Here is a 27,658-nt window from a genome sequence, read left to right on the forward strand (position 1 = left end):
TGATAATAAAGCCCACTAATTAAAATATGTCTAGAAATTGCTATTTCATGTAGGTATAAAAGAAGTCATAAAGAATGCACATACTGTACCTGAATTTCAGCCACTGCCAAGTTGAAGTCAAAAATCCATGTCTTTTCAAAATATCTTTCCTTAAATCTTCCATATGAAAAAAAAAGAATACATGAATTTTAACATAACCTATTGAACAACAAATTATCACATATGAACATTAAACTGATGTGATTTTTGATCCTATTTGCTTCACATTACACCAACTGCACACTGAAAATGCTCATTTAAAATCTTGCCAAAGGAAATTATTGCATGTATTAAACAAATAATTGAGCAGAACTCTTTTCATTCTGCATATTTGGTTTCCACTAAGAATCAAAGGTATGTTTATGAATGACAAACTTAAGTTTCTCAACTTGTGTGTGTACATGATGCAAAAATGAAAAAGGATCACAATCTTGTGCAAGAGATGGGGAAGTATTAGCAGTTTTTGAACAGATTTGACATTTTGTCCAGCATATCCCAGCAGTACTCAAAAAATTACCCTCCTCCCTAGGAGTGCTGGCACAAATGTTTACATAGTCACACTGTAAAGGAAACTAGGAAACTACTTCAGATTATAACTAATCCTAAAAGGGTTGTTTATTGCAGAAGTACCATTTGCTTAAGTGGGTAAATGATATATTACTATTATAAACTATATATTAAACCACAGTGTTTCTGATTTGGCTAGCTATATAACTTCTATCACAGCTGGCAGCAAGTTGTACAATGATGATTGATATGGAAAAAAACTATTAAGTGTGGTCAGAATCTAAATTTTGATTTAATAATGCTTGATCTTTGAAACACGGTAGATTGACAACACTTTAAAATGTAATTAAGCAAGATATGATAGTTTTTTCATCCAACACATCTTTTAAAGGTTCTACATAAATTTATAAAAATAGATGCTGAAGAAGGAGCTAGGCAGTTATAATTAGGAAATAGTTCCTTAAAGACATACCTGGATTTTATGTTCAAAACAGTACTCATTTCCCAACTGGAAACTTGCAATTGGCGAAGTAACTTAATAATGTAGTCCAAATGTTCTAACTCAAGGAACATACCAGCATCAATGAGCTGTAATATCAAACAAGGTAAGAAAAGTAAGCATATTAAAAGTTGTGATGACTTAATGCATCTTCAGAGCTAAGTGGCAAACAACACTGGGAAAAACACAGTCAAAAACAAAGGAATAAATGAAAATTGATACCACAAATTCAGCAACTCACAATAAGACTTTTAATATTATTTCAGTGCTGGTTTTTAAATTGATATGTTTGAGTTTTCAAAGAGGTGATGTATTTCAGAAATTCCAACAAGCAGCAGTGGTACAAATGAAACTCATACCTTACAGAAGATACTGATTAATGTAGGCACAGCATTTCTTATATTCAAAGAAGCCATATGCTCAAAAACTTTCAGAAGAACATCTACAGCTGGCTAATACAGACAAAAAAAACACAATCAGTTTTGCAACTCTATTAAATTAGAAAGCTTAGAGATTTTATAATAGGATATTCTGAATTTCTCCCCTCACCCAAGATTTGAGTATCAGAGAAAAACAAACCTATTACTATAAATCACATAGTACTCAGAAAACTAAAATTATGAAACTAAGATTTAAAAAATATTACAAAGTCACCTACCAGTGTCTTGATTTGTACAATTGTATTCAATATCTGAAATACTTCCTGCAACAAGCTGTTGTTGAGCAATGAAACAAGAAGATCATTCAGCACTTCAGAAGCAAAATCCACACCAGGAGTAACTTCTTTGTAATACTGCACAAATATCTGGACTGAAAAAGCAATTAAATTGAATTTCACTTTGGGGTTAATTGATGCTAACTATTTATTTTTAGACAGAGTGTCTTAATTGTCCAAGATACTACAGACCAGGGATAGGAGAAATATGGGTGAAAGGATCCAGTTTGAATACAGTGTTAACCTTACCAGAACCAGACTGACTATTCTGAAATATGTTATGAATATGTATGAATATGAGCACTGTAGGCCCTGTAGATTCCCAGAAAGTTTAGCTGATTTGGTGCAGCACAAGAAGAATGCACAAACCCAAGTTAGATTTGGTACATGCATCAAGGTAGTAAGGCCTTTACAGACAGGAAGCTCTAGAAAGTGCTGTGTTACAGTGGATGGTTGTACAATCTGTTCCAGTGCCACTCTTCCTTGACAAACACATACTGTGGCCTGCTGGTATCCAGTGTTATCCACATTAAAACACTCATGTACTCAGCACGATAACACTGCAGCACACAGTGCAACTGAATTCCCCATTCTCATTCTCCTACACTCTAAGCTTTCAAAAACTTAAAGTCTGCTCAGGACCAGTATAAAAGGAATCACTGTCCAGAGTAAAAACTAAACAAAAGCCCTTTCTGACTGAACTCAAAAGCTCAGATGGATCTGAATGAACTGCAGTCCCTAAAATGTGTTAATCATAATCGTTTGTATATATGGTGTAACCACTAAATGAAAGCTGTTGGGGGTGGGTGCAGTAGCAACACTTAATTTGAAGAGCTTCCATTCTCAGGTTTTTGATGTTTGGCCAGGGTGTTTGTCCTGGCTTGTAAAACAAGCATATATTCTATTTGCCATCTGTTGGGCAGTTTTCTTATCTTTTCCAAGAACCATGTCTCCCTCCGGAGAGATATCTTCTGTTAATGTGCCATTGAATGGCCCACTGCATGACTGATAAAGTTACATCATCCCATTGTAAGATGCTCCACCCAGAGGGAGGAGCCAAGCATCCCTACCTGCATAAAATCAGTATTTCTTGAGACAGCAGCTCAGCCTCTTCACTGGATTCCCAGAGGAAGACCAGGCCCATCTACTCTATCCCCAGACCTCCAGAGAAAACTACACCCTTCTACTGGATCATCGCTTCAACAGCATTTCATCTGCCACTCCAGGAGCAGGAGGAGCAGCCACCATTTAACTGGACTATCACTCATCAGGGTGTCAGGTTTCTGACTCTATCAGTAGTTTTGTTTGTACTAATTACATTTTTTTTTAAATTTAGTTTTTTCCTAGTAAAGAACTGTTATTCCCATTCCCATATCTTTGCCTGAGAGCCTTTTTATTTTGAAATTGTGGTAATTTGGAGGGAGGGAGTTTACCTTTTCCATTTCATGGGAGGCCCTTGCCTTCCTTCACAGACTCCTGTCTCTTCAAACGAAGACAGTGTTCAAAAGCACCTTAATAAAATTCAGGTTCTGTTAAACCTCCTCCCTACATATTTCTAGTCCCAAGTCTAGTTACAGTCAGGTATGTTCATTTTATTTGGAAATAAGATTTCTAAGAACCTCTTGAGGTAAGTGCTTATCTAAATTTCTAGCCTTACTGGGAAAATGAACTAATAAAATGCAGGGATTGAATGTATTCTTTCATTTGAAGAACTTTTTATTCACTGCTGAAGTGGCAACCATTTCTCTTTTGACAGCCTATTTAATTTGCTTTAAATAAGCTAAGTAACAAAGATACATCAACAGCTACTATTATACCATACCTGCACGTTTCAGGAGGCCTGATTCTTTGATACTAATGTATGTCCTAAGAATTGCCATGCAAATCTGTAAAAAAAAAGAAAAAAAAATAGTAAAATGTAACTTCAGTTTATGCCAAACGAAAGAACTACTCCAAGTATGAGTTCTATTATATAATGAGCTTTACATTGCTTCCATGTAAGCCATACATACTGATAAATGATATAAGAAGGTAATGGGGTATGTAGGCAAAGGTTCTGTCAAAAAGCCAGCAAATCAAACAGAAAAATAATGCAGATGCTCAGGAAAGAGGCTGCTGGAACCACAGATGTTTGCATGTTTATGTATATATACATAGCAAACAAAAAAGAAAAAAGAAAAAAGAAAAAAAAAAAAGAAAAAAAAGAGAATTTGAAAATGCAGAATTTCAGAATTAGTATAAATGTGGCAGACTGTAAACAAAGAAAGGGAAGCAAAAATGTGAAAATGAAACGTGGTAAGTAAAAATTCCATGAACATACCCACTAAGAAATCAAAAACTCATCCAGAAATGAAGCTGGTAACACCAACTGTCCCAAAGAATCATTCATTAGGACACAGAACAAAAAGCTCAGAACTAACTTGATTTAATGAGCCATTTCACCGCAGATTGAATTGACTAAAAAAAAGAAATCCATACCTAGATATTCTAATGTTATTTAGTATTGGAACAATCTTGTCTTAACATCTTAAGCTGTCAGCTTTTTGATGCTTACACATTTTGCTCCATCTCTACAGATGAAGAAATAAAAACTACTGACATTATATCTTAGAATTCCAAGTTAGGGAAAACCCCCACCCCGTTTTAGAAATTCTCTGTCACTTCTAGAACATTCAGTCTTTCTGCACAACAATGTAAACTGGTCATATTTAATACTATTTTGTGAAATAGTTAAACATCAAGAGACAGAAAATGCCCTAAATTAGTAGTCATGGTAATACATAACTGAATCAGGTTTATTTTTACATGCAACTTCAAAGTGACACAGTATTCATTCATGAAGTTCATTATGCAGCAAATGAATTCTCATCAAAGCAGAAGATACTGGTTCATGGCCGAGACATCTTATTTTAAAGCCATTAACCTGTTTAGATCATCAAGCCAAAGAATACAAAAATTATACATCTAAGTATAAATAAAGCTTATTGTTTTTATTTGGAAGCATTATTACAATGTTGAGCTATACTCCAAGATATACCTTCCAGAAAATCATGTCAGATTTTTGATCATTAATATACGTGAAGTGTCACTTGGGAACAGGTTAACACTTAATCCAAATCTACACTCCCAGGGGGCTGAGGGCATTTCCAGAATAAACTTTAGCACATGCTTACAGTATGGAAATTAGTTTGCTTCCTTTTGGAATTAGTTTTTCTCCTTCTTTGGACTGACTCACAAAAAAAGCCAAGATTGCATCTGGAGCTCTGACTGTTCCAAGTATTAAGTGAAATTGCTTGGACAACCAGTTGTAGTAGTATTCAGTTATGGGACATGCTGTATTACATTAATAAAAGAAACTAAAAGTGTTATTCATTTACACCTTCTAGAAGGCTTCAGTTGATTTAGTTGTTCCAATTTTGAAAGGTGTAACTGCACCCACAGACTATGTAAAACTGTGAGAATCTTTAAATTTTGAGTTATCTGTAATAGGTTTTGAATGAAGGTACATGAAAGGGATTCCTATTTTCAAAAGGCAGTATAAATCACACTATTCTGTCATCTATCAGTTGGTTCCATGACTCATTTACCACAACAATTTAATAAAACCATAATAAAGGTCTCTATTTTATACAACCAACCAACTCTCCACTAAGGACATGGTCCTACTACAGTAACACAGAGGTGCTTATTCAGAAGAACAAGCACAGGAATTCACAAAATACTTCAGCATCTCCCAGTCAGTGCCCACTCTATTGTCTAGTAAGGGAAAAACTCCCATACTGCAGCCTTTATCTCAATGAGATCAAAACCAGGATCCTTCTTATAGGAAGGCTGTGGGAGCTTTGAGATGCACAGTTCCTATTCAGTGTGGCTGAAACTGACCAAAAGGTTCAAAGGTCATTTAGTGGTCTTTAGAGACAGTAATAAAAGGACAGTGTAGAATCACATTTCTTTAGGAAGCCACATTAAAAAACAAAACCAAAATCCACCACAACAGAAACATATATCCAAGGCCCTGAAGCTGTAAGACAAGACTAATGAAGGAAGAAATCTTCCTATTTTATATCCTTTCTGTTTCCAGTTAGGAAGTTCATGGGATCAAGGAAAAGGAGAGTATGAAGTCACAGAAAGTAAAAAACTTCTTCAATGGATAGGAGTAAAAAAAAAAAAAAAAAAAGAGTAAGGTTCACAACGCTAAAATAAAATCACAAAAAGAAATACAGCTTGCATAACAACATGTTTTGAAACCACTTACTTAACCATGAAATGACTGCCTGTGTGACACTCTTAAGTGTCATTTGAGCAAAACAAATTACTGTACTAAGTTCACTGTGTCTTGCCCTTTCACTGAGGACCATGGAGAAGAGTCCAGCATCACCTCCTTTACGCTCTTCTCCATCGCTGGATACATACTTTTAAGACCCACCCTTCCTTTAAATACTCTGGCAAGTATTTGAAACAGTCTTTTGTTTACTTTACCTAATACAAAACAGATTTCACTGTTTGAAAATGAGAGGCATCTTTAAGAAAAAAACCCAAAAATTGGTAACTTGTACAACTTGCTGAGCTCAAGAGTATGCTCATTTTCAAAACATATGATGTTTTTATGAATTCAGGCACTGCTGTGTTGAGCGATCAACTACAACAGTAAAGTGATAAAATAATAGGAAGTTATAACTTAAAGCATCAACCAGTTACTTAATGAAAAAGAAAAAATATCATATTGCGGAAAGGTATTTCCCTTCAAACACTCTGGCGACTATTATCACCGAGAACACTGAGTAAAGCAAGTGGACTACAAGTCTGCATAACAGTTCTCCTGAAGAGATTTATTCCTCCTGCATAAGATTAGATGCCTTCATAGCTTCTTTACCTGTTTTTCTTTCATGTACTTTGGTGCCACCATGAGGTGCTTGGCCTATTATCATTTTTAAATGGACAGGTCTAAAAACATAAATGCATACACAAACAAACAAACCTCAGGTATACTTTTAGACTACCAGAAAAGTTTGGCTAGGTTTGGTGGGTAGAAGAGTTAAAGTCTGTTGGAGTATTGCACCACAAATAAAACCAAATAAAATGGATTTTTAACAGTTTTAGGCAAACAGTTCTTTAATGTGCCTGTAATATAATGAAGCACTACAAACCACAATAATTCAGATAAACTAGCTGAAAATTACAAATATCCACTACAGCCTGCCAAAGATATACCACACTTGAGAAAAAAGGAAAAATGTTCCATACAAAACTACTCTCAAATTATCTTGGGATTTTTAAGATGTCATACCTTAACCCCCCATTTCAAAGGGGTTAGAAAACATTAACAAAAATATAAAGCAGATTTTATATATATATATATATATATATATATATATATATATATAAAGGAAAATAGAAAACATTAAGAAAAAGAAAACCAAATTACACTGATGTATTTTAAAAATTCTAACACAGTATATTTAAGGTATCAGGAAGATGGACAAGCTGCTTTAGGTGTTATTTTTTTAGGAATTATGTCTAACAGGTTAACTGCAAGTTATTTTTCTTTACATTTTGATTATGAAATTTTTTACTTACTGACATCAATGATAAAAATTGCACCCATACAGTAAGATAGCAGGTAAGAAATAAATCTTTTAAGACCTGATGAGGACAAGTTAGGCATTTGTTATTGGTTACCTGCTTTGATGTTTTTATTTGCTTCCAGTTAACTTAGAAAACTTTCATACAGCCAATTTAAAAATCATATTACTTGTCAGTACCATTAGCTTGCCTTGCACATTTCTTGGAAGCATTAAACTCAAAATGCTTCTGTTAAATGATCTGAAAAGACATTTACTTTGCCCATCAATGGAAAACTATTGTTGCTTGCAAATATTATGAGAATTGTTGCTCTACTTTAGGAGATTACAGCATCTTAAAACAAACATGTCAATTGTTCCACAAAACATGCAGAAGGTAATATACCATAGATGGCTTTTGGCTTTAACAGTACATACCAAGTCTTTGCAAAGGTTCGCTTAAAGTCTCTGATGCGCAGGATAGAAATGTCTCAGAATCTGCCCATTCTACTACTCTGTATTTGTACAGCCTAATTGTTGATGTGTGTTAAAGCATCTACTAGTTCAAAATTATACCAGCTTTAAAGAAAACTTTAGAAGACCTTGAGAGGAAGAATTTCTGAACAATTTTTTCATCCATCAGTCTCTAATTGATTACTTACTTCCCATATGTAATTGAACAAAGGAGATGATGTTTTGGTTTCAAAAAGTGTTCACATTTAGAATCTTTTCCTTAATTCAATAATTTGTTTTACCTTTTCATCCCCTTGTCCTGGAACGTGACAGAACCAACATTTTTTTCTTTCACACCCACGTGAAGTCATGAAGTAATATCTGCAGTATTTATGGGGCAAGTTAAGTGCATCAAGGATCTGCTGGACTGACTGAGAAGCCTGGAATAAAAATTACAACAAGCAGAAAAAGCCAAATAATATTTATTGAAAGCAAACATGGTCTTTATTTGTTTTTTTTTAAATTTCAAAGTATCTACAAACTATAAACAAAAGTAGAAAATGTGATCTATAATTAAGCCTTTGAAACAACCCTCATCTCTATACTGTACTTGCAGCATTTCAAAGGACATAAAGATCAATCCCTTGTCATGTCATGTTAGTGTCTAATACAACAAAAGCCTGTCTTGAAGAACACAAACAGGGATAATGCAAGAACTGCTAAATGAGATAGACAGTGAGTAGAGACGATGGAGAAAGGTGACAAGTTCCTGCACAGCTCTGAGTCATCATCTGAGAATTCTGGGGCATCAACTTCCTTAACCTTTTTTCATTTCCCAGCATCGTGGATAAAGCAGGCTGTCTTAAACATGTGAAACCTTGTCTGCTTTTCAGTTCTACAAACGCCAATAAAGCAAAAATCATTATCTGATTTTGCTTAAGCTGAAAACAGAAATCAAGAAAACTTCACTGTGAATAGCAGTCCCTTCATCACTGATTTTGTTCTTGGAAATTATACTTGCTCAGTGATAACATCTGTTAAAAGTGTAAAAACATATACAGATTCACAGTTTTTGACTTGATACATGGGGAATAGCCATACATGTCTGAATAGCCATAAGAAATTTAGTGCCAAAGGATCAGAAATCAAAAGATTTAACAACTCACACTTGCATTTTTCTCCATCTTCCATGGCTCAAAATCTCCACAATTCTTTGATGGCAGTGAAGTACTTCTTCTTGAAGATTTGTAACCTAAAAATTGGGATGAGGGCACAAATCACATAATAAAAATGAATCATACGGAAACCACTCTCATTTGTCTTATTTTCCTTTATATTTATAGCTCCTTCAAGTCACAGCAATGATTAATGAAAATTTGATTAATGCAGTCTAAAGCCAGTAATTTAAATTACAGTTTTCTTAATTATCCTAAAAGTGAGACTTTACGCAAACTTCAAGAGTAAGCACATTTAAATTAAAAACTTGACTACTTATCCAAGGTTCCTGCTCTAACTTACAGAGATAAGAAAAGGAATAAAAATATCAAGAAGTTTTAATTTCAAAAACTACCCACTTTATCTGTAATCTTTGCATTCCAACATCACTAGCCCTAAATTTAAGCTATTTTTTCCAAACTGATAGTAAACCTTTCATATGCTATGTTTTAAGCAATGCAAGTAGTAAGTTTAAGCCTAGTGTAAATTACTGGTTTCTTAACCATGAAACTTGGTTTTAGAACTTTTAATTATTATTGGATGATAGTTTTCTTTCTTTGAAAAATGAGTAATGTTAATGGAAGATGAAAATTCAGATTTTCAACTCCATATCTAAAGACAAATGAGAGTTTTTGAATGCCCTGCCTTCTAGGATTCCCATCTGGCCTCTTCAAAGGACTGAGTGTTCAAAAGACAGGGTGGTTAGCCTCTTCTGGCAAACTATAGTTACTAAAGAGCATCCAATAATGAATGTTCTACTAAGGACTGGCACTAGGTACATGGTTCTTAATCTCCATGTCTTCCTAACAGATAGGGCTATCACAGGATAGGAAGGACAGGGCATAATGCAGAACAAAGAGTATTAAATCTTATGTATTGTCACATTGCAAAAACTTGTGAAGTGATGGTGAGCCACTTGATAAATTCAGGATTGGATACATTTAGAGACAAGAAAAAGGCTGAGTAAAGAGCCAACCACTAGCTATAGAAAAATGCCACTGGGAGTTCCATCTTTCCTCCAGATTCTTGCCATCCCCAAGCACAAAGGTTTTGACCAGGTCCTTTCAAGAGTTTGTACTCTCCCTTGCTGACTGTAGGTCAGACTTGTAGGGAAGCAGGTCCTAAAGCGAAATAGCCCATCCTGCCTGCACAGTTCTGGGAACAAAGCTGTTTTGCTCTGTCCTAGCACAGAAACTCTTGCTTTGGCAACTTTCAAATAACTTTAAGAAGGAAGACTTTGAAGAACTCTTCAGAAGGTGCATATGCTTCGAAGGCCAAAGACACGAACAGTTTCAAACAACTGGAATCTGAAGACATATTTAAAAATTGCTTTTTATAGCATGTGTTTCCTGCACTATCTGAAAATACTGTTACATGACATGATGATAAAATTGTTCTACAAGCTCAGACTGACAGTATAATTTGAAACTAAACAAGAACCCATCACTGGTCTTAATTCAAGAAATCCATGTTTATAAATATCCATATTAAGCAATAATTCTAAAAACATTGATTTCCAAAGCACCTGTTGCAAAGAAACAGAATGCAGTATCTATCCACAAGTAATCGATTCCTATTTTTCTCTATCTTGCATGCCAAATAAACCATGCATTTATGCAAGGCTAAATGTCAGATTTGTTATGTGCAGTGACTGCAGTTCCATTATGATTTCTCTGGTGGCACAGACATCTGTCTCACATGTGAAATATACTGGGTCAACATGAAGTACTACTTATTAAATCTATATAATTATTTGATCCACTCCAGTGAATGCCTCAAAACCATTTGAACTGGCATAAACAACAAAGTTCTGACCTTCAGCAAGGTGGGCAAACCACTCTAGCAAGTTTTAAGAACAATCAACCAACCAAATCTGCAGTCACATTCTCTGACCACAAATAAAGGAAAACAAGTTACTTGCTAATAACACACGTCAAACACAATGTGTCAGACTACTAAGAACGTTGCTGTACCATTGAAGTACCTGAGAGGCATAAATATCAAATAGAATTATTTCTAGAATTCTGCTAAAAACCAAACCCCTAACCTACCATATGAGATCTTACAGTTTTGCTTTTATATGTGCGAAGTAAAATTCCAGCCAACGTCTCAGGGAACTGAAGATAGTCCTTAAGATTTCACTGCCGAATAAAGCACCAAAAAAAAAAAATCTGAAGGGCTCAGCATACAATACCATTCGTCCAGGATTTCATCTCTGTAGTTCCACTGGAGAGATTTACTTTTCGGTCATTCAATGGCAATCCTGATAGCAATTCACAGTTCACTTTGTAGTCACAGTCACTGTTGAATATTAAAAACCAATATTTTGTTAAAATTAGTTTGTTTCACCAAATTAAACAGGGGTTTCTTTCATGCATAAAAAGAGAGATTAAGTGTATAAAAGATGAGAATTTCTTCAACACTTTATGCAACACTTCAAAATTTGCCATAAATTTAAATAGCCAGCAGTCCCAAAAATTTTACTTTCCTTACTCTCATTTGCCTGGTCCAATCTGATTATGATTTTAGCTGAGATTATTCTGCCCTAATGCATAACCATATGAAATTCAATAAATAAGTAGAAGAGGCACCTGTGAACCACTTCTTCCCTCCCCCCCATGCTGACAAGAAGACTGAGATGATTTCTGTCACCTCTGAGGAAGCATCTACTTTACATTAGTCTGTTATTTAATATTTGACAAAGGAGTAAACCTCAAGGCTTTTCAAATTACATTTGAAGAGTCAAAGAGTCAACTGTTTTCTTTCCTAAAAACTGACAACTGGACGGAAGATTTAGGTGATTTCAAAGGGAACTTCAATAAAGATTGTTCTGCTTTTATTCCCAATATGTACATTCCAGAGAATTAAACAACTAAAATGTGGTGTTTTCAAAAACAAGCTAAAAATATTTCTAGCAAAATACTTTGTAATCTCTTTTGTATTTGTGAACAAAGCCACAGGAAAAATATCATCCCTTTTCATGAGATCTTGCTCCCCTTCCCCCTCTCAATTAAGAAACTGGGTTCAGTACAATCTTGGTTTTAACCTGCTTGCTCCTCTGCAGACAGGAACAGAGTTGCTATCTCCTATAAGGGATTCAATATATTTAATACTTCTCATAGACAAGATAATTTAAATAGTTCCTAAACTTTGGGAGGTTTTCAATACAATTTGAAATAAAAATGCTATTGTAGAGTGGAAGAAATTCCATCTAACAAACCCAAATTTTTCAAGATTAATCTTTATTCTCATCAATGCATTTGGCTTGGTTTCCAGATGGAACAAAAAAAATCTGCATTTTTAGTTACTCAGAAATTTCAAATTACCACATAAAATCTTCTTATGCTTCCTTAGGATACCAGCCTCAGTTCTAACACAAAAGGATTTTCACAACAGTTTTCCTTCAGATTTGATCTAGACATGAAACTACACACAATTTTGCCAGGAACTGTAAACTATATTGCTCTACAAGCATTTTTTTTTTAATAACAGCATCACTAGAAGAAGAATTTGCTAAGTAAGAACAGCAACTCTATTTTCTTCTAGATAAAACTTTGCAATGGTAACATTTTTCAGTAAAACAAGAGAAAATAGTTCAACTCTAAAGGAAGGTTTCTTCTCTAACCATACAGAGTACTCCATTGCACAAATATACTTTGTTCAGCACAATCTACTTATTCTATAATATAAAGAACTATTTATGCTACTAAGGCAAATTTAAATGGGTATTTTATAGCAGAAGGAGAAGCTTGGAGCTCGCTAGTGGATTAACAAAAAGATGCAGTATTCTCCACTAACAGACTTCTGGCACACTCAGGTCTGTTGCAGAAATGAGTGCTGTTGGAAAAAAAGCAGTACTCTTTCTATGTCAGCTAAGGTTTCTTGGTTATTTTGAAAATTACTATGTCCTCATTCCAGCCAGGACAGGGTTAATTTTTGCAGTAGCTAATTGGTGATTGCTGCTCCTAAACCATAACACTCTGAAGTATGTTATTTCTCTTCTAACTTAAGAATATCATCTTAAGTATACATTTCCTACAAAAACTAATTCTCTGTCATTTCTGGACTGCTGATGAATGCAAATTTCTCAGTCTGACAGTAATTCAGGCCCAGACAATCACCATATGAAGCTCAACAAGGGAAAGTGACGGATTCTGTATCTGGGATGGGGCAACCCTGGAAGTACAGATAGACTGGAGATTGAGAGGCTGGAGAGCAGCAAAGGGACCTGGGGGTCCTGGTCGATGGCAAGTTGAATGTGAGTCAGCAGTGCCCAGGCAGCCAGGAGGGCCAACTGGGGCCCTGTGTCCTGGGGGGCATCAGGGACAGCATCTCCAGCTGGCCAAGGGATGGGACTATCCCGCTCTACTCTCCACTGGCATGGCATCACCTTCAATATTTAGTGCAGTATGGGGTGTCATGACACAAGATGTGGCATGTCTTGACGTGTTTCTTGATGATGTAAGAAACACATTAACACATTATTAGGAAGTGTCCAGAGGAGGGCAATGAAAAAGGTGAAGCGCCTTGAGGGGAAGCTTGGTGAGGAATGCCTGAAGTCACTTGGTCTGTTCAGCCTGGAGAAGATGAGACTGAGGGGAGACCTCATTGCAGTCTGCAACTTACTCGTGAGGGGAAGAGGACGGGCAAGCACTTTTTTCTAGTGACAGGACCTGAGAAAATGGCCTGAAGATGTGTCAGAGGAAGCTTAGGTTGGATATTAGAAAAAGGTTTTTCACCCAGAGGGTGATCAGGAACTGGTCTCAGGGAAGTGGTCACAGCACCAGCCTGACAGAGTTCAAGAAGCATTTGGACAACACTCTCAGGCACATGGTGTGACTCTTGGGAATAGTGCTATGGTGGGCCAGGAGTAGGACTTGATGATCCTTATGGATCCCTTCCAACTCAGCTTACTCAGTGATTCTGTAAATCAGACTAAGAAATGTGTACAGTAAACACCACAAACACAGCTTGAGGCTAGAAGAACAGTAAAGCATGTCCTTAACTGCATGCGACATGTTTTTAAGTACCTTTTTCTACTGCTGTACAAATATTTGTCAGCCTGAATTTGAATGAGATCTTTCAATTCTTTCATAAGCAGAAAAGAAAAAGGAAAGTTTCATGACTTATTTATTACTATTTTTTGGTTTTGTTAAGTTCTGGTAAGTGCTATTGTGGCAAGAAATGCATCTTATGCTATGCTCACATTGAGATGCGAAAGTGAGGCACTGTCATGAAGTTAATATTTTGTCACCAGTCAAAAGTCAAAATAAGCCCTATTGTCCTGTCAGGCTATGACAACACTTGTTCTGTACTTTGTGGAGTGAAATTATATTATTTCATGTATTTATTTTCTTCATCACATAGTTACAGTAACATGGAAAATGGAATTAAATACTGGTGGTGTTCAGGTAACAACATCATGTTTTACTTGTACAATAACTGGGAAATAGCACAGGTTACATCAAGGATACACTATATGTACCTTTTTCCAGCTTCAGTCTTATTTTCTTCTTCAATATCAGACACTCCATCTGCAAGCTTGAACTGTGAAGATATTTTAAAGTTATTTTCAGGTACAGCAAGCACTACTAAGCCTGTTATGCTTTACTCTACAGACTTAAAACTGTTAGTAATCATTGCAAGGTGTGGTAAGACAATCTTAACTGTAGAAACTGTTATTCAGTGTATATGATTATTCTTACAACATCTTTGTTAATGGACATCCTGCTTTTATACACTGTGTTCTTTGAAATAGTGATTGTTAATTGGAAAAAAAGGCAATGTGACTGTCTTCACTTCTCTTTGCTCCCATGATAATCTCAGCAATTTTTATGCCCACTGCCCAACTTTAACTGTGCCTGACAGATGTGTGAACACCAAAAAGTTATTCCATCAAGTTTAATGAAATTTAAAACTGCACCGAGGAGGAATTTAAGCCTTTTGCTCAGCTCTACACAATCGTGGATAGTTAAAAAATCCCTAACGATATGGAGAAAAAAGCATGAAACATATTTGTAGGAGAGACTCTGAAAAGACTAATACAGAATGAAGTAATGGAATCCTGGCTTTGTTTCATCCATTATTCATGAAGTAACTTAGGACTTCATATTCTATCTCAAATTGATTATAGCCAAAGAATTAAGAGATGTATATGCTCTCACTGGATTTCCAAACGTTATTTTACCAGTTCCTGAATAGTTTTAGCATTTTCTCCATGTGTAGTTTTTGCCCTTCTCCCAGGATTATTCATTGGAAAAACTATCAAAAAAGCATAATCTGAAAATCTCCCTGGATGGTAGAGTAACTGCAATAAGTGTTCTGCCATCTCATTCCCTGTGCAGGTGTGCACTGCTATTTTCTATCCTCATACAGAACGGGGTTTAGGTAGGGCTTAGTATGCATTTTGTGGTTTGAGTTTGGGTTGGGTGAGATTATTTGTACATATTTTCTACTGTCCAATACATCACAGAAAAGCAAGCACTAGGACACTGATTTTGTAAAGCCAAAAAGCTATGAAACAACCCAAATGAGACTGACCTGGTAATACTGCAACAAGTACCCCACCTTCAGCAAATCTTACAATTTGACAGACCCTTTTTATCTCTCCAAAAGATTAGCAAACAAAATGGCACTGTTAACTTTGTGACTTGCATGTTAGCAGCCCCAATTCCATTTGCTGAAGGAAATGTTTCTCTTCTTTTAAATGATTTTGACAGGAAACTGATTCTCTGCTGTTTGATTCACTTCTCAATTACTTACCAATTTTAACCCTGTGAATTTTACAGTTTAACTTATCCAGTTAAAACCACTAGCCACTCCTAAGTAGTGGAAAACAGTAAATGCTATCAGCAACTACGTATGAGTGGCAGAGAGATGTAGATTTCAATTCATTACCAAAGACGCAAATAGTATAAAACTTCAGCAAATCTTAAAAGACCTACACTTATTATCTAGAGGAGGGAAGACAGAGAAAGGTCAGATAAAGTCAGTGAGCATGAAAATGATTCCCTCTGAACAGCTAGACATCTGTATGTTAAAGGCCCTTTTGCCCAAGTAATGAAGCCCAGAATGGTTCTTCTTTGATGCATGATGGCTGTGCAGCTCCCCAGCTTTCCAACATTGCCTCATCCTTCTGATACTGAGAGGCATTTAACAGCAACATTTAAAATTAGGTATGTTATGTAAAAATGTCAAATGCAAAGCAATACTCATGGGAGTACACTGGAACAGTAATTTTCACACCATTGGGAATACAGCATTACTGCAACAACTGATGTAACAATATCCTGTTTCACTTCCAATTTGAAGTTTAATTGTTGGTGACAATTAAAAAAAATCCAAGTTCTGTTAAGCAAAGATTACATTGCCAATACACAGTCATCTAGGAAATGCTAATATTCTTTTTATTTCAGGAAATTTAAGATTTTGTTGATAAAACAGCATTAGTAATTAAAATTATCCAATTATGTAGATTGTAATTTCTTAAACTATTTAAGGAGAGAAAGCATAATTTCTCAGTACCTTTTCATCCACGTCCAAACTTGTCAAAAGTTCATCTAGTTTGCTCTGTTGTCTATTTTTAAGAAAGTCCTCACTAACATCTCCTGAAAGACTGCTTCCTCTGGAGGAGTTGTGGGTCTTCATATCTTCAGCTGAAAATGTATAAACGTATTGCTTTATGTGTTTCCCATGCTACAAGACAACAAAGCTTTTATTTCCTAAATATTACAAAGGCTTAGAACTAATGACATTTAAGAACTCCTAGGACCTCCTAAATGTGAAATTCATATGGAAAAATATTTCATGCTTAAGGCAGGAACTATTTCAAATAAATATTAGGCTGAATCTGCAATTAAAATTCTATCCAAGCTGTATGTTCTTTAATGGTCCCCTGTAGAACAGTACAACACGTTTACTTATAGAATATTGAATTCAATACTTTAGAAATAAATTCAGTCAAGCTTTTTTATTAAAACACAGCCAAAGATATGTGTGGCAATTTGCTAAGCAAAAAGACTTAGTCTTTGTTAGAAAAGCACATAATTTAATCTGACATGATGCAACCCTGAACTAAATATAGAAAGCTCTGAGAAACTCCAAATTCCTGTAATATAGTAAACTCAGTAAGAATTCAGTGCAAGGAAATTTCAGCATCTTTTGCAGATGCCACAGGAAATGAATCACACACCTGGCTGCAACTTTCGGAAAGGGCTGTTTATGTACAAGAAAAAAGCTCTGCATAGAAAAGAAATTCACTACTGGATCACACAAATGACTTCCAACTGCAATGTGTTGTCCAGACACGGGAAGAAAGAATCAAATTAGTATTGGAAAGGCTTTTCTCTTATGGTCACTGGTCTCTATGATCATCAAGTACAAGACACAACTGCCTGAAGACAACATACACAAGATTTCCACTTGAAAGGTGAAGAGGATTGATGTCATCCAGAATATTTTAACTGTAGTACTTTTTCCCCTTCTTAAATGGTGAAGCCACTAAGGCAAGGAGCCATGACTTCACTAACTTAACACAGGACACCAAAGCAGTAACACCTATTTCTAAATAAATACATAAATAGTCAGTAATTAGCAAAACCAGGCACCCTTCTTTTGTTCTGTGCAGATCTTTTTTAAAAGTCATGCATTAAACGTAAGTTACTGTGTGCATAGTCACCTAAGATTATGATGTGATCCTGCTTCTCAGATCTGGGAAGAAGGACTTAAAGCACCACAAAAAGAACCAAAGACTTTCAGCCTCAAACTTTGCTAGAACATGAAGCAAAACAACAAAGAACATGCAGAAGTTACTGAATAGTACAAAACTTTTTGCCAGGTTTGGCTTCAATCACCTCAGCACTGCAGATTGCATGGCACAGGCCCCCATCTCCTTACATGACCAGAGGCCTAACTGTGCACTTTCCTCTTGACTCCTCCTCAGGGAACTTGTGTCTATTTCTTGGTATCTGAGCTCTTAAAACCTCAATACCTTTTATTTTGCCTTCTAATACCTGAAGCCTGAAATCTTCCCTTCCCCTAACAATCTCTAGTCACTCCTTTCTAGGAGGTGCTATCTGCCGAAATCACTCTTTCTACATGAATGTAACACATTAATGTGAAAAACCAGAGCAAGAGGTACTGTCACAGACACCTTTCAAGCCTGAAACAAAATCAACATGTGATGTCAGAATGTCAGATTAACAACAAGCTGACAAACTGATACCAGAAAGGAAACACCATGAACCTTCAAACCCAGTCTGAGCACTCTGTATGTTCACCACTGTCAGTAACGGGCTTCTATTCCAAGTCAAAATCCTGTTCTTCCAACCTATCTAGTAGAAACTCCTACATTAGGTATACCTAGGTATACCAGTAGGTCTGGTAGGCAAGCTGTAGAAAACAAAACAAATTATATTCACATCCAGCTGCCTAGCTGGACTGTTCTGCTTTAAATAGGAAGAAAAACCTCACTAAATCAGAAATAACCTTACTTCATTAAAAAAGGGCATCCTTTAAAAACAAAACAGTGTCTCAGTGGAATGGGCATAGCATCCACAAAAAACCCCAGAAACCTGGAAATAAACCTGACTATAAAATTCTGTGTGCTGATGAACACAAGAGAATAACCACCTCTAACTCTGACCTGAACTCCAAAGCAATATGACAGAACTCAGTGTCTTACTTTGATCTCAACAACTAACAGAATTCTTTGCCTAAAACTGTCAGAGAAATGTCAAAAAACCCCAGAACCAAAACCAAATAACAAAACCCCACTCCAACCCACTAGTACTACCAACAGACAACTACTACAGGGAAGTAAATGCTCCTTGTATGACTCAGGCTCGTGTCATTTTGAAAGATGTTGACTCAACATGCATTAGGAAACAAACTGCTGTTACAATAACAAGATAATACAAAACCAGGCAAGTTTTTTTGGGTTTTTTTTTTTTTTTTTTGTGGAAAGCAGAAAGCCTTGGTTTTGTCACAAAAGATCTCTTTTGTTTTTTTCTTCTTTTGATTATATACCAAAAATTTCCAGAGACCCTTACCTTTTAACACCAAATTACAGGAATTTTCAGTGTCACTTCCAGATTCTTGCATGCATCTGTTTTGAACAAAAATTGTATTTAAGATTTCCATCTTGCACAAAAGCAAAAAAAAAAAATCTATCAGTTACATAAAATCAAAAGTTCTCAGTAATACTTTTAGCCATGGACAGAATACTTAGATCCAACACACTGTTTTAAGACTCTTTTTAGTTTTCTCTTTTGGATTTCTTATGTTCATCCCTTCAGGTATATGTCTAAACATATTAAGTAAAACCAAGACATTTCAAAACCCCAAATTTTCAGTAAAAGCTCATGATCTAATTTAATCTTTGCCTAAAATACTGGGAAGGGAAATTTTCTCTGTATACCAAATCAAGAAAATACTGTGCTAATAGCCAATTAATCAGTTTCTAAAAAATGTGATTTATAGTAATTTTATATTCAAGATCATTTGCTTAACAATGAATCTCAAACAGAGTAACAAGAACAACTGTTCATACGAAGATACATACTTCACCTATTTCAAAGATAAGTTAGGAAAAATAAATACTTCTCCTTAGAAAAGCTCAGGAGGGACAAATATGTATCTTAAATATTACACACAGAATACATAAAACACGATCATGATCACCACACATTTTAGAAGCTTGTACCTGGTGAATGACACCAAGTGTAATGACAGCAAGCTGTCCAGTCAAGGCAACAGAAAATGGCAAATAAAAGCATATGTGAAAAATTAATTTTACTGCCCCATTCAGGCTTCAGGCCAGAATGTTTTCCTGATGCCTAGAAGTGACCAGCACTTTTCTCTATGTGAAATGCAAACACCAGAGAAATAACCTGCTGAAGTCCCAGTTGTATTTGGTAAAACAAAAAAAAAACAAAAAAAAAACAAAAAAAAAAAAAACAAACAAAAAAAAAAAAAAAAGAACTGGCCATAATCTGGCATTATCTGGTAATATCATAAGTTACCCAATAAAACTGTGATAAGGTCTATTGCCTTATTTCAATATTCTCATATTCAGTTCATTAATATGTTCCTGACTGCTACTACCTTTGTTTAATCACCATCTAATAATCTTTGCATCAAGTTATGGAAGGTAAAAAGCAAAACAGGAAATGTTGCCTGTTTCTTTAGCAAATCAAGCGGAAATTCTAAGAAAGAATCACGCATTTTTATTGCCCTTGGCTATTGGCAAACAAATTCAACAGGTATCAGAAATAAATGAATAGTCCTCCTAATAAATTTACTATGTTACAGCCTAGCTGCTTCTCAAGAAGTTGGATGCTCCTACTACAGACTTGCCCTGTTCTCTAAAAGGCTTGTTTTGGCAGAAATTTTATTCTGTTAATATCCAGAAGTTTTATATTCTCATGTTCAAAAAAGGGTTCAGCACCTCAGAGAAGATTCCCTTCCTCTTTTGCACATGGGTTTAATGAAAAGTAAAGGATGAGGAGAGCAGTGAGTAAAAAAAAAAAAAGAATGAAAATAACTGAAAAGTTACTTAAAACAGAGGTAACATAAAGCCACCTAGAAAGACCATGTAAAAAAAATTAAAACACCCATCCCAATAAATAAACCTAATCTTTGGAGGAAAATCTTGCATTACTTCTATTAAAAAAAAAAGAAAAATCCTATCTTAGAACTTTTTCACTGACGACAAGTATCAAAGCTTAAGAGAGAAAACAGACTAAACAGTAGATGAGGTCATTCCATGAAGAACTACTATCTCATTTACAAAAGTTAGTTTCTACTTTAAATTTCTTTTCCTCCTCCTGTGACTTTTATTATCATCTCAAAACCCAGTAAAACATTAACACCTAATGATTTACACCAGAAACTTGCTGAATGAAGATGCAGGATGATAAAAATCTACAACACCTTAACCAAATCAAACATCTGAAAAATATTCACATGTCTGGGGATATGAGAAAGAGGGAAGAAGAATGGCAGAACAGAACCCTACTGTAGAGACATTTGCTCTTACAGATTCAAGAGAACAAGCTACACCTAAAAAGTAAAAACATTTATAAGCATTGTACCACTTTACAACTAAGAAAACTGCCTTCAAAGGGATATCTGCTATCTCAAATCAAGAACATTATTTTTAATTATCTTTGTTTCTATTTTCATATTTCACTTCATTTAAACAAGCCGTTGAGGACTACCTTGTCCTACAATTCAGAGTTTATCCCAGCTCTTATGAAGAACAAATTAATTTATCTGCATTCAGATTATTGTCATAGCTCAATCAAACTCAGACACTCAAAATCAAATAAAGAAATAATTTCAACAGAAATTAGTGGAATTCTCTAAGGAAGCCCGACCACTACAACCAAAGCATATGGATAGGCGATAAAAGTACTTGGGAATATTGCAATAAAAAAATAATTATATGCATACCTAAAACTACTCTCTACTGAATATGTCTTTTCTGAGGTAACAGGAGACTCAGGCTTAATATACATCTTTGTGTCTTTAATGCAGTTTGCAGAGGATGCTTTCACTGGACAATTTTCACAGCGTGCAGGTGCAAGCTCCTCTTCATTACTGGCTCCAAAAAGGTCAGGGTCATCCTGAATCACATCTATGACAAGAACATCTTGGTTGTAAGCTTCAAGGATATCTGGTAAATTTTGACTTTTGTGTTGTGAAAAGTTCCCTCTTGATTTTCTATCACCATTTATTTCTAATCCAGTAAGGTGGTCAACTGCATTCCAAGAATGATCAGGAAAACTAGATTTCAGCACACATTCAGTACCATAGGAATCAGGCACAGATGACTCTGGCTGTCCATCAAGAGGAGGATGCGGATATGCAGAAAATTTTTCAGGAAGCACAGACATCTCATCAGAGAGGTTTACAGAGCCATTGTGCTGGAAGTCCTTACTATCAATCTCATCTGCTTTTTTCTGTATGGAAGCTGGAGATGTAGCATCACTCATGACAAGAAGAGGACGCTGCTCAGATTTTACCAAGAAAGTCTCTTCACCTGTCTTCTGCCTTCCTGGACTAGTGCTTTCAAGAAGCTCTAGTGGCCTACAAGTTTTGCTTTCAAATGAATGGACAGATTCCCGTTTCTTGGATTTAGGCTTGTTTCTGCATAAAGGAATTTTGAATTTTGTCAGGTTTCCAGATGTTAATGGTTTAATTAGGTTTAAATCAGAAAATGTCTGGTTCACTACTGATAATTTAGGGCTGAAGTTTATACTGTTTGTGTTACTTGAAGAAGTACCACTCTGCACTGTTACAGACAGGTTTCTATTTGTCACATCTCTTTCATTATCATCCTTTTGTTTTTTTATAACATTCTGGACTGTTGCGGGCAGGTTTCTGTTTGTCACATCTCCTTCATTTTTATTCTTTCGTTTCGTTGTGTCTTTCTGGACTGTCACACACAGGTTTCTGCTTGTCACCTCTCCTTCATTTTTATTCTTTTGTTTTGTTGTGCCATTCTGGACTGTCACAGACATGTCTCTATTTGTCACAGCTCCTTCATCTTTATCTTCTTGTTTTATTGTACCATTCTGGACTGTCACAGACCTGTTTCTTTCTGTTACATCTCCTTCATCTTTTTGTTTTGCTGTAAAATTCAAGGTTGCTTTAACTTCTTGCACATCATCATGGTTAAAAACCATGGCACTCTTATCTGTATTAACTGGTGATTCCCCATTTTCATTGTTCACTGTCAAAGTCTCATAAATATCCACAGAAGAGGATTCCATCGTTTCAAGTGAAGCCTGACAGTAAATATTTGGATCAATCTTTTTATGTGTAATTTCTTTTGTAATTTCTGCCAATGATGTATGCAAATCCAGCTGTCTCACATTCCTAGTCACTACACTATGTTCCACAGCTTTAACATTGCTTTTATCAGAGGAATCCTCAAAAGCAGCCTTTAAAAGTCTTTCTCCTTCTGAGATGGACCTATGATTTTTAAGAAACCATTCAGAAGTCCTGGCACAAGATTCAACAGGCCAAACTTTTTTACCAGTCATGGGCATTGTTCTTTGACAGGTAAACTGCTGCAATTTCTTAAAAACTTTTTTCAAATTTCCTCCTGTCTTGCTTTTGTGATGATCCGAAACATCATGGATCTGAGCTAACGCTCGAAGGCTATCTGAGGCAGCTGCATAATGTGCCACACTGCTTGAATTTTCTACTTTTACTACTGCAGAGAGCTCAGATGTCTTCTTAAAGCCAGTTTCAAATTCAAGTAGTTTGGTACTATTCTTTCTCCAGGCTGATATAGTTTGTACTTCCTGAGTTTTTTTTTCTGTATCTGTATGATTTAGTCCTGAAACTGAACATGAGCTTGACATGGCAACTGCTGCTTCGGTTTGTAACTCACACTTCTTGCATTTACTAGCCATGTCTGCAGATTTCTTTGTGATTTTCATCTTTTTTCTAGGCTTTCTACCAATATTCCACTTTTTTCCCCTTAAACACTTACTGCTTTCACTCAGGCAGCATGAAACATGGTCTTCTTCATTTTCATTCTTTTCTTTATTAGGTGATAAACCACCTTTTATGAGTGACCTCTCATTTTGCATTCTACTAGTGATGCAAATTCTATCATTCAGGTCTCCAGTACCATGGGCTACATGGAAGAACCCATTTAATTTATAACTGTTGGTAGTTCCACTTGCTGAAGGCTTCACTAATGTATTGATGTAACTACAGTCCTCTAATACCACAAATGGATTCTTTTCAGTTGCACAGAGCAAGCCACTACAACGGTTTAGGGCATTACTGCAACGTTCAGCATCACATTTTGTAGATGTATTCATCACTTCTTCAGCTGCAGTCACACTTAAACTTTGCAAGTGCTTGATTTGACCAGATCTGTGTTGCCTTTTTCTACACTGCACACCGGGCTCTTTTTTTACAGCATGGCATAGAAAGCTCTTGCTTTCAGTGTCACCTGAAGTAGAAACTGTAGAAGATCTAGAATAGTGAGATTCCTTTTCCTTAGACTCTTCTACCCTGTTTTGCTTTGTCTTAACCTTCTTTACAGCCTGTGAAGTACCAGTGTCTTGCTCAATTGCTTTCAACAGTTCCTCTGTTGATTAAAAAACCAAAGAAGTGTCATTACAGAAAACTCTTAAGAAAAAAAGATTACCCTATTTTATAAAGAGAACCAAAAACCCCAAACATTAAAGGCTGCTAAAGAACATGACACTATATAAGGCGAAAATACTTCTGTGAAGTTTTATGATATTTTTTTTTTACTGGGACTATTGGGACACTTAGAGTAAAAAGGATGTATTATCTTCAGGAACAAATGCAAAGAGGAACAGAACCATACGGTGTCATAAGGAGACTGGAAGTTGTGTATTTGTTGTGTATTCCACATAGGTGGAAAACAAATTAGAGCAAATCTGGCAAGAAAATGCAGATGCTGTTTGCATGCTCAGCCTTAAAATCTTTTGTTTACACAGCAGGTTCTCTGTAGTAGGAACACTTACTCATAAGAATATCTTTCAGAGACACAGTCCAACCAAATACATCTGACTGATCAAGAAGATCCAGAAAAACTGAAGGACTTGCATTTTTAGAGACTACTACTTTTTATTTAAAAGGAAATACAGATTATGTAAAAAACTGTGTATCTGAAAATTTAGACTAGAGAATGAACTCAAGAGCGTCCTAGTATAATGTCACGTTTTTCAGACCTTTGTTTTTAAGTTAAACACAATGTCAATACTTCAGTTTTTCAGAATATAGTTTTTAGATTAAATATTAATCATCTACAGTAAGTATATGTCATTTGAAAGTATCCACTTCAAAAGTAAAAAGAATGGTTTTAGACAATCATCCTGAAAAAAAAGAGACCTTAAAAACTCCTCTTTCAGAATTGTTCCAGTTTGACTCAACAGTCTCTTAAAACATCAAAACACAATCATTGCTTCTACATCTTTTGGGATTTTTCATAAAATGGCAAGTTCTGAGAGCAAACCCCAGCATCCTATAAAAGCAGACACTGTAACAAGACAGCATCATATATAATCAAAAATAAACAGGTAATAGATGAATGAGGAATTAACTGTCTTTCATTCTGGCATTGCTGAAACTACTGCCCCCTTTCTTGCTTGTGGCTTATCACCTCTGAAGAAATGGGGAATGCTTTTGAGAGAAACAAACTCCCAGCAGTTCCTACCAACAGCCAGCCTGTTTCTGTCCATATCCCTTCCTCTCTCCCTTCCTCCCTCCCTTTCTCTACCCCCTTGAAAGGCTAACTGGTCTCCTCTCCTTCGTGTTAAATAGGCTGCTTTTCTCCTTCAGGAAAAGCCTTTCCTCTCTCTGAAGATGTGTCTTGTAAGACTGGTGGTATTCACAGTACTGTGAAGCACACCCTAGCTTTTCCCAAACTAAGTCAGCAGCCAGTTTTTAAAGGGGTCTTGCTGCAGGACCAATTTGGGAGCCCAAATTCTGTACCTGTACTTCTACAATGGAGCTACCAGCTTACCACTTTCCCCCGGGCTGTCTGGTCGTTTCTGAGGGCTTGAGCTCTGCTGCTCTTCTTTCATGCAACGCTTCTGAGTCTTTCTTCTGGTTGTTGGTTTTTCTTGTCCACTCAGATCCTGCAGCTGCTGTGGCAGCAAGGCATTTCTGTTCCTCATAGTCAGAGCTCCTTTCCTGGACTCTGGACACTGTGTATGCTGTTTTAGCAAGGCAGAACTACCCCTCTCCTTGGAACCATGTACTTTTGGTTTCCCCACTGAGCTCCTGCCTTTCTTGCCCAAGCATTTCCTTTCTTTTTCCTGTGTCCCTAGTGTTCTTGATCCAACTAATGGACACTCATTCAACTTCTCTAGTGTATCAACCTCTTCCTGAGGTTTTGGATTAGGGACAGCTTCCTGAGCACACAAATTCTTCCTAAAATCTGGGATTTGCATACTCTGCATCATTGTGCAGTCAGTACATTTCACTTCATTACTCCATGTGACCTTTTGAAGAACTTCTGGTTCTGGAAAACGGGATATTCCATGTCTCTCTGTGCTCTCAATTTCCCTCTTCAAGGATGGGACTTGTAATTTTATTTCCATACAGGAATGGTTGCCTTCTGTTCCTGAGCTCCCTGAACCCTTGTGGAAACCAGAGAAGTTCAGGTCTTCTGAGCAATGTTCATTCCTTTCAATCTCTGCTGAGAACTTTTTCTGCAAAGGAGTTCCTGAGAAAAACAGCTGTTGACTTTGACCTGTCCCTCTTAGAGTCTCTTCCCAGCACATTGGTGCAGCCGTGGCTGCTGCTTGCCAATCTTCACACTCAGCTGTGTCTGAAACTAGTGAAGCTACAGCCTTGCTTCTTCTGGGAGACTTCCTGTGCTGGATTCCCTTGTTTTTTTTACCTGGGAAATTCTGTCTGTTCTCAACTTGCTCCTTCTGCATGGGCACAGGCAGAGCAAAACACTTAAAGGAAGCGTGAGAGAGCCTGGCAGGTTGTGTAAAGGAAGGTACGGGCTGCTCAAGCTTTCTCTTTGGTGCCAGGCGACAACTCCGCTTGACTACCAGCTTTCCCTCTGGCTCACACCCTGCTCGGGAAGAGCCGGGGCTGCTGAGCTCCAGGTCAACCGGCTTTACCTCGCTGGCTCTCACCACTTTCCCTGACCTCAACTGCGGCATCTCGGTGGCGGCAGAGACACCAAGAGAGCCCACAAAACCCGCTCACCAGCGCACCTTTCGCTGCAACCTCGCTAGCCCGGCACCCACGATGGGTGCAGGCCCGACCTGGGAGCGGGAGACAACCTCTCCCAGGCTGCCGCCTCCGGGGACAGTCGAGGGAGCCCAGACCGACAGAAAGGAAGCCCAGGCCGCCCAGAGAAAAACCACGGCCACCGACAAGCCCTTCCTGACACCCTCACTGCCCCCACCCCCAAACACACACCCGGAGCAACCTCTCACAGACCAGGGCGCTGAAGGAAGCGGCCCCGCACCTCTCCAGACTCAAGAAGGCCGCTGCCTGCAGCCTCCCACGCTGCTTTCCCACCCTCTCTCCTTCACTATCTGCCCTCGTCTACCGATCCGTCCCCTGACGCCTCGTCCAAGCGCCGCCTGCCCGCCCAAAGAACCGAGCTGTCGCCCCGCCGGCGGGCAATGGTGGTGCGGCGTCGTGAGGGCGGCTTCGCGGCGCGGCGAGGCGGAGGCCGGCAGCCCCCGGCCAGGCGGGCGTGCCTTGGTTTGCGCTGCGCAGCCGTCGTGCTGCCCCCATGGTGCCGGAAGCGGCGTGCGGGGCTGCGGGCCCGGCCGCGGGCACAGCCGCAGCCGCGGGCTCTTGGGGCGCCCGAGGTACCGGGCTTCGGTGTGGAACTGCCAGAGCCTGTGAGCAAGCGCCCAACTCGCCCCGAGCTCGGAGTCGCGTGGGTAAACAGCCAGGCTCGCCCATTTCGTCGGGTGTTCCATCTCCCTCAGTGATTCCTTCCTTGGAGCACAGCGCTTCAGAAGCTCGCCAACACTGAGGGGTCGTGCGGTTGTTTCACAGAATCACAGGATGGGTCAGGTTGGGAGGGACCACAGTGGGGTCACCTGGTCCAACGTCCCTGCTCAAGCAGGGCCATCCCAGAGCACATGGCACAGGATTGTGTCTAGGCGGTTCTTGAATATCTCCAGTGAGGGAGGA

General features: G+C 37.4%; 1 protein-coding gene across 1 annotated transcript in view; it reads right to left on the reverse strand.

Annotated features, from left to right (window-relative positions):
- The window catches only part of TOPAZ1 (testis and ovary specific TOPAZ 1), a 38,334-nt gene extending 11,670 nt beyond the window's left edge, over window positions 1-26,664 (reverse strand). The window contains exons 1-13 of the mRNA XM_053980352.1: window positions 25,509-26,664; window positions 21,443-24,101; window positions 19,039-19,094; window positions 16,514-16,644; window positions 14,475-14,536; window positions 11,184-11,290; window positions 8,941-9,026; window positions 8,077-8,214; window positions 3,583-3,646; window positions 1,704-1,855; window positions 1,405-1,497; window positions 1,019-1,134; window positions 90-156 (exon numbers count right to left, since the gene is read on the reverse strand). Of these exons, the coding sequence (XP_053836327.1) occupies window positions 90-156; window positions 1,019-1,134; window positions 1,405-1,497; window positions 1,704-1,855; window positions 3,583-3,646; window positions 8,077-8,214; window positions 8,941-9,026; window positions 11,184-11,290; window positions 14,475-14,536; window positions 16,514-16,644; window positions 19,039-19,094; window positions 21,443-24,101; window positions 25,509-26,664 (4,887 nt within the window). The remainder of the gene's footprint in view (window positions 1-89; window positions 157-1,018; window positions 1,135-1,404; window positions 1,498-1,703; window positions 1,856-3,582; window positions 3,647-8,076; window positions 8,215-8,940; window positions 9,027-11,183; window positions 11,291-14,474; window positions 14,537-16,513; window positions 16,645-19,038; window positions 19,095-21,442; window positions 24,102-25,508) is intronic.
- Window positions 26,665-27,658: the final 994 nt, after the last annotated feature.

Source organism: Vidua macroura, chromosome 1 (genome assembly GCF_024509145.1).
Source record: "Vidua macroura isolate BioBank_ID:100142 chromosome 1, ASM2450914v1, whole genome shotgun sequence".
NCBI classification, from domain to species: domain Eukaryota; kingdom Metazoa; phylum Chordata; class Aves; order Passeriformes; family Viduidae; genus Vidua; species Vidua macroura.